The sequence below is a fragment of the Tachypleus tridentatus genome, chromosome 9 (assembly GCF_004210375.1).
Source record: "Tachypleus tridentatus isolate NWPU-2018 chromosome 9, ASM421037v1, whole genome shotgun sequence".
Lineage (NCBI taxonomy): Eukaryota > Metazoa > Arthropoda > Merostomata > Xiphosura > Limulidae > Tachypleus > Tachypleus tridentatus.
Genome location: NC_134833.1, coordinates 47,774,638 through 47,783,091, shown reverse-complemented (window position 1 = coordinate 47,783,091; position 8,454 = coordinate 47,774,638). Strand labels below are relative to the sequence as shown.

The following is an 8,454-nucleotide window of genomic DNA, read 5'->3' as shown; positions in this document are numbered from 1 at the left end:
TATAGATTTTGAACATTACACACTTCAGTGGATTAACTTCAAACATTTGTATTTGTAATATGACATTAAATATCCTCATCAGTAAAAAGTCAGCGAGTAAGCGGTGTGATGCCAACTAAGAAAAGACACCTATCTAATAGAGATAACAATATCAACTCAAAAGTAATTTACTTGTAGACGTGGACCATCGATAAAATATTCAGTTCTAGGACTCAGTATAGTTTTTAAGTTTGCAAAACTCTTGTATATAAGCCAATATTTGTAAAAACCGTTATTATAAATTGTAATTTTGTTTGTAAATTAAAATATATTTGTGTTATGAAAGAAAATTGTGTGTATCAATCTTGTTGGAAATATAATAAATTTGATACATATGAAAATTCAGTTAAATTTTAAATTAAAATTAAAATTTCCGATTATTTGAAATCGTAACACGTAATTACATAACATAATAAATCGAAGGCTCGTCCGAGATAAGTTATAATACGTAACAGATTTCACATCTTATACGTCATTTAAGTTGTTTTCAAGAGCTGTTACGTCATCATTTATGATGACATCATTGTGTCTACCTCTTCCCTGTTCCTCCTCACTATCACTTGATGACCCCTCACTGAGGCGACATCCTTTTGGCATAAGACAAGCCTCGTAACAACTCGTTTACTGTTTTGTTTTTATCTTAATCTGAGATTCGTGAATATAACGTAAATCTGACAGATGCTGAATCTCTACGGCAGAATGGATTCTATTCTTCAAGATATCTTGCTTTGACTAGTGACGTTTCTTCCTTGTTGTTTTGTTTTCGGCTTGTTTTCCGAATAATTCTGTAAAAACATCATTAAAAATAAGAAGATGCTATTTTCACACCCTCTCTTTACATTATGTGGCTAAATTTGTATACCTTTCTCTAATCTTCATTTGCATCAATATATATGTAGCTGCTAAATACTTCAATAAAAGTAATTTAAGTCGTATGAAAATAATATACGTTCCACACAGATTACGGTTATTTAATCGAATAAACATTTAAAATTGTATTACCTTATGACTAGAAATGTGTTAAGTTGTTTTCTTTTCAATATTTAGAATGCACAATCGATGTGTAAGAATATGAAATGTATGGTTGTTAAACGATATAAATAAATTAAGTTTTCAACCAGTTTACTTAATTTCTCTATTCTTCCCTACATGTAAGTGTGTATTATAAACAAGATATGTCAAATATTTCATGAATGAATATTTCCACATCTTTTCGAATTACAAAAACGAATCATGAGAAATATTCATGTTGTATTCATTCTGAGTGTACTTTCTCTAAGTAAATGATCCACAAATGACATGTTCAGTAAAGAAAATGATTGAGTATATAACGCATTTGCTCAAGTTGCTTCTGCAGACTTTTTCTTTTGCTGTAGATGGATAGAACACATATGTCATTAGGTAGAACTAAAAAAAGAAAAGCTGCGACTTAAAACGAAGTGTCATATCTCATGAGCAAGAACTGCCTTGGTGATTAGCGGAATTGATGGCTCTCTCTCTCTCTTCTGATCAGTTGAATCATTTACTAAAGGAGTAATATATCACATTCTTAAATAACAATATATACAACTACCTCTACAAATATTCGCGGTTTTAAGTTGTTTTTTTTTTCTATGCGAATATATTTTAATTTAATGTCAAGTACTTGTAACTTCATGGTTACTAATATACGTGCATACAACACATGTCTTTGCATTAATTTTACATATCCTGTCTCTGATAAAAAAGTTTCGTTTCAAATAAGCATGTCTAAAAATTTACATTTCAAGTTCACAGGAACAAAAATGGTTTGGTTTGAATTTCGCGCAAAGCTACACGAGGGCTATGTGGGCTAGCTGTTCCTAATTTAGTAGTGTAAGACTAGAGGGAAGGCAGCTAGTCATCACCACCCACTGCCAACTCTTGGGCTACTCTTTTATCAACGAATAGTGGGATTGACCGTAACATTATACCGCACCCACGGCTGAAAGGGCGAGCATGTTTGGTGTGACAGGGATTCGAACCTGCGACCCTCGGATTACGAGTGGAGTGCCATAACCACCTGGCCATACCGAACGAAAACGGAATCGTTTTGTGCATTACAAAAAGTTTATTAATTTCTTTAGTACCCTTGGTAAATTACACCTAACCATAATTATTTCAAAAGGCTTTCGTTTAAGTGTGTGTATTAGTGGAGATGTATTTTCTACTACTACTAATAATAATAAGATGACATGGAAAACTTAAGAACGCAAATGTATGAAATGCGACGTTAAAATAAAGGAAGCGTTGAAAAATATATCATAATTTTTTTCTAGTTGGAAGCAATTTGAATCATATGAATTGTGTGATACCTTTTTCCGATATAAAACACAAACAGAACTTTTGCTAAACAGTTATTACGAACGAAAATATAAAAGTTAGGCAGCTCGATCACTACTTCATGAATATAATTAATTTTTCAACTCTTAACTTAAAATAATTTATGCATTTATTTCACTTACGTTCTGTTTATTATCTCTGTGAAATATTTTTCAGCTAAGTTCATACTTCCGAGAAACTAATTTCTTGCCTGTTGTAGGAAGAATCTCGTTTTTTAGCGCAAGAATTTCGCGGAGTTCTAACTGATTGCTTGGTTTGACTTTGAGAAAGTATAACCAAATTCTCCTCCACATGCCTTGAAGAATGGCCAACCTAAAAAATATGAATGAATCTGAAATTAGTTTGTTTATAACTTTGTTTTTACAAGCTAAGTTAAAGAACTGGAGTTTTTGGAGATCCAACATGCTTTAACTGGTGGCGTGTTTGTGACGCATTTATACACACTTGTATTTGCTTAAATATTTGTTAGTGTCGTAATATATTGGGTACACGCGATGTAATCACGAAAGTTTAAAAAGAGCAAAGTAACGTTTTCATAAAGTACAAGTCCCCCGCTAGTACAGATTTACAACTCTCAAATCAGGAGTTCGATTTACCTTGGTGGACTCAGCAGATAGCCCGATGTGGGCTAAAAGAAAACACACACACACACTTATAAACACGAATTTTATGGAATACTTGGGTTTGTCTCAATTGAGATCGGAATAATATTTACCTCATTATCGAACACGTGTAATATTTTCGCATTGTTAAATTGCTAATATTATGCCTTCACTATATTCGGATGACCATTAGTTTTCTTGCAATGTATTTACAATAATCAAATCGATTCATTTTCCATAAATCTTTGTTTGTTCTTTTTCTCACATTTAATCGGATTAGAAAAATTGTGGATATGGCGCCATCTTTTGGGGTTATTTCTCAAGATTGGTGCTCAATTACTTTGATTTGTTTGCTTTGAATTTCATGCAAAGCAACGCGAGAGCTACCTGCGCTAGCCGTCCCTAATTTAGTACGGAAAGACTAGACAAAAGACAGCTAATTGCCACCACCAACTGCCAACTCTTGGGCTTGTCGTTTACCAACAAATAGTGGCGTTGGTTGTAACTTATAACCCTCCCACGATTGAATGGGCGAACATGTTTGGAGTAAGAAGGATTTGAACCTGCAACCCTCAGATTGCAAGTCACGTGCTCTAACCACCTGGTCATGCCAGTATTAGTGCAATTGTTGTTACAGTTTTATTTATTTTGTATTGCATTAAAGACAGTTCTTGACAAAAAAATTGTAATATGTGTGTTTCTGTGTATATTATTTTATAGTACTTGATTGAGAATAGTTTTGAATGTGCTCCCTATGGCTTAACGGTAAGTCCAAAGACTTATAACATCAAAAACCAAGTTTCGATAGCCATGGTTGATACAGCACAGGTAGCTCGTTTTGTAGCTTTGCGCCAATTAACATCAAGCAACAAACACACACACAAAAAATATAAAGAAAAGAAAATAGTTTAGCACTGGATATTTTCTTACATTGTTATATATGTTTAAGTGTAATCTCCCATACTATACAAGAAATTTGTTTTTGATTTTGCGCAAGGTTCAGGTATGCTTCTATTTCGTTTCAAGGTCTTATTTTGTAATTGCGAGTTACGCATAAGCAAAAAGAGTAGCACATTAAATACAGAAATAAATATGCACGAACACGTACTATTCGTTTGATCTACACGTTTGTATCTTTTTTCTCCTAGACAAAGTGAAGTCGAGTGAAGTTTGGCTATTCTTAGTGATCATAAAGAAAACTGAAATCTTTAAATGTCTCCAAATCTACCTTTCAAAATATGTGTTAGCAGTTAGAAAATATAACATTGAAGAAACCTTTTCCATAGAAATACAAAGATGATTCTTAGGCGAATAATATAGAACAAAATATACGCAAGTGCAAGAAACTTAACGACTTTCTTGACCAAAGTTTTCATAAAAACTACATATACAACCAGATGAATGAAACAAATGGTACGCCTACTTATTGTATTAAAGGTTTCCAGTAAACCATCATGTTTCAATGGATGATAGTTAAGAGAAATTGATAAAAGTTATTTGTTAATAAATGAGCACTGAGAATCATGATGTAACATAATAGCAATAAAATTAATTTATTATTTCAAAATATGTGTGAACATTTCAAAGAATTAGCACACGTTGTTCAGTATTCCTTCACTGAACATTTTGGACAAGAAATAATTTCTATCGAGTTTGTAAAATTATCTAATCTAATCATCACTTCAGTTTACTATATACACTACTGGCCAAAATCTTAAGGCTAATGGAATATGCATTTTGCGTTGTTAGACTCAACCACTTATTTGAGTAGAGCTTCGAAAGATGAAACAAGTAAAGGAAAAAAAAAAAAACTTTTTAGCATTTCATAGGGAAAAATGTGAACAGTATGAAATTAGCCTGAATACTAGCTGTTCAAAAGTTTAAGATCATACCAAAAAGAAGTCCTAAACAGGGTAGAAAATGCCCAACAAGAGGTCTCAGTAGTGAGTTGCACGGCCGTCATTGCGAATAACTGCAAACATTCGCTTTGGCATGGTTGATATAAGCGTTTGCAGAAGGCTGGCTGGAATGTTATTCCAAGTGGTGAAGATGGCTTCACAAAGATCATACAATGTTTGGAATTGACGTCCATTTCTACAGACTTCCCCTTGCCATCCATCTCCAAACATTTTCAATTGGGTTCAGTTCGGGTGAACACGCTGAATGGTCCAAAAGAATCACGTTATTCGCCATGAAAAAGTTCTTTGTCCTGCGGGCATTGTGGATTGCAGCGTTGTCCTGCTGAAAGATCCATTCGTTTCCACACAAGCGAGGACCTTCAGTCAATAAGGATGCTCTCTCCAACATGTCAATGTAGCCAGCTGCTGTTTGAGGCCCCTGTATAACCTGAATCGCCATTGTTCTATGGTAGTAGAAAGCACCCCAGATCATGATGGAACCTCCTCCACTGTGTCGTGTAGAAAATGTCTCCGGTGGGATATTCTTATCGTGCCAGTAACGTTGGAAGCCATCTGGACCATCCAGGTTAATTTTTTTCTCATCAGAGAACAAAACCTTCTTCCACTTTTCTACGTCCCATGTTTGGTGCTTCTCAACAAAGTTTGACCGAGCTGTTTCGTGGTGTAGAAAGAGGCGTGGCCTTTGAAAACACTTACGGTTTTTAAAGCATTTCTCTCGTAGATGCTGTCTTATTGTTCTTGAGCTGCATTCTACGTCAGTTAGGGCCTTAATCTAGCGAAATTTTCTTGAGCCGACCACTTGAAATTCTCGTTCCATATCCCTCAGCAGTTTTACTACGCCCAATCTCACCAGCGATGGCACGTTGAGTGGGACCTTGCTTTTGCAGCTAGATAATTCTGGCACGTTCAAACTCTGTTAACTTTTTAGCCTTTGCCATGTTTTTTACCCAATGTGACACGGTAGATGTCAGTGGGAGATGTTGACAACGCTAGTGCTTGAACACAGATGACTAAATTTTGTTACGTGTTTCCCGATTAACGCTTCGTTTCAGTATTGTCTTAAACTTTTGACCAGCTAGTATTTAGGCTAATTTCGTAGCGTTCACATTTTCCCTATTAAATGCTAAAAAAGTTTATTTTTATCTTCCCTTTTCTTATTGTCATCTTGCGAAGCTCTACTCAAATAAGAGGTTGAGTCTAACAATGTAAAATGCATATTTTTTCTTCATGTTCATTGGCCTTAAGATTTTGGCCAGCAGTGTATATATTAAAAACAAAGTATTTTTACCAACTTTAACGTTTACGTGTTAAGTGTTTACATATATCCTTTTGTTAAGGCTAAAGAAATATTTCTTACCTTTCGAATCTTTAACAAATCGTTATTTCCTGTAGAAACAGAATTCCGTGATGCAGATTCCAACCAATTCCCACTGTCATTCATAAATAACGATCCTTCTTTGTTATCTGCTTCCTGTAACTCTATAGTACTTTTCGCTGCTAGAAATTATAATATAAACTTCTTCATGTAATATTATCTCTCTCAGCTAAGGCTGTTATTGGTAATTGCAAACACTTAGAAGTTCAACACGTTTAAAATTATAATAAAGCAAGCTTATCAAAAACAGAAAGTGGAGTTAAATAAAAATACGTTCTACATTTATCAGAATAACTTTTGGAAGTGAAGCTTACTAGTCAGCCAATATGTTATTGCTCTCAAAATTCCGAAGTATTTGGTAATAACTCCCTATCAATATATATACATAACATAACTAAAAGTCAACCCGGCAGTGGATGTAGCTAACTAAATACATTGTCTTTACGTTGTAAAGATTAGAATAATTTTTTTACTTTTTCAACTGAGTAAGCTAATATATTGCTAACGATATTTTAAGCTGTAACTTCAACAGTATATCACAAAGTTAGGCCAATTTAAGATATTTAGGTTAGTCGTATTTATGTTCTGTTGAGGGAATAACAGAATATATCTTTATCTGCAGAACGCATTAACACCAGTGGTTTGCTTCATATAATATCGAAGACTTAAAGTAATTTGAAGAACCTTATAAAATACTAACAACAAGTTAACTTAAAATTTAAATAATTTTTTTTTACTTTTAAAATCTATGTACTTGAGAATTATCATACCGGTAATCAAAAGTTCGTACCTGTTTTAAAATCAATTCTTACCTTCTGTAAAAGCTGTAATTTATAATTAAATACTACTGATTATAATCAGCAAGTAAACTAAAGATGAAACTATAGAAAAAGCTACTGTATAACTTGCATTACCTGTAGTAAATTTTAAACTAATTGTCGTCACCATTTCTTCAAAAAGATTTGAGAGCTTTAAAACGTGATCCAGACAGTTATCAAAAGGCTTTAATATTCCATAAAACGTTAGAACTCAGGAATAATAACAAAACGATTGTTGAACTTTTCACATGGTTTCAGTGAGTGAAACTGAGCATGACACATTAGAGTGATTAGACGTTCATCGTAATTAGAAATTACAGCCTTGCTGTTCGAAAGTATGTTAGTTTTGTAATAAATGACATACGAACACACAAAAAACGTTTATACTTCACTTCATTTTATTAACTGTAAAATCATAAAAGCTACATCATGTCTTTCCATACGCTAAAATAGTAGATAATTTAATGTAGTTTGACAGACTAATATTCTGTGATGTAACAGAGTAAGACATGTTTAATTACTTAACTAAATTGTTATAAAAACAGTATTAATAACATATAATTATATTTTGCGTAGAGAAGTTACAGATATTTGGATTATATTCTAAACTAAAAGATTTTTCCTATTTCTATTTTTATCCATGCCATGAGCTTAAAATTTATATACACAAATTGAATTAACACTGCCAGTGACAAATTTCAAACATTTCATATGCATTTCCTTAAAGCCACATTATTAATTTTTTTAATGTTCCCAGGTGGAACATTTTATTTAGGCGAATGGTAATTAAGTAATTTTTTCTTGTTTTTTTACTCCTATTAGGTATAGTAACGCTCTAAAACGTTATTCAAAGAAATATGAAGTAGAAGGATAAAAAGTTGTTAGAAAAATGGCAAAATGAGTTTCCACCTAGTGCACTTATTACACAAACAAGCCATTTTTCATTTGCTCAGAACACTTCCAAGGGTGTTACAACCACAAATTCATTTCTTCAGTTGTTTCTTTACATTAATTTTTTAAAAAATTTCATACAAAATGTTTCTTTTTTTTCACTTCCATTTTTTGTATTTTGTTTTCATTATGCATTAAATTGAAACTTTAGTTTAGCTTTCACTTTTTAACACATATTTTGTATTATTTTAAGTTTCTTTGCAATAAAATGCTTTGCTTAGTCACGTTTTTATATATATTTAAGATTTAGCAAAGTCACTGTACGTTCAAATTCATTCCAAATGTGTGACCGGTGCATACTACATAATGCTTCGTTTTTATTTTCAACTAGAGCAAATAGGTCTGAGAAGGAGTTTTCTACGCACGCTAGATCAGTTCTATAGCAGATG

At 32.9% G+C, this 8,454-nt stretch overlaps 1 protein-coding gene across 1 annotated transcript in view; it reads right to left on the bottom strand.

Annotated features, from left to right (window-relative positions):
* Positions 1–472: 472 nt before the first annotated feature.
* LOC143227368 (neural cell adhesion molecule 2-like) overlaps positions 473–8,454 on the bottom strand; it is a 46,194-nt gene continuing 38,212 nt past the window's right edge. The window contains exons 10-12 of the mRNA XM_076458823.1: positions 6,279–6,418; positions 2,523–2,712; positions 473–824 (exon numbers count right to left, since the gene is read on the bottom strand). Of these exons, the coding sequence (XP_076314938.1) occupies positions 2,563–2,712; positions 6,279–6,418 (290 nt within the window). The 3' untranslated portion in view covers positions 473–824; positions 2,523–2,562. The remainder of the gene's footprint in view (positions 825–2,522; positions 2,713–6,278; positions 6,419–8,454) is intronic.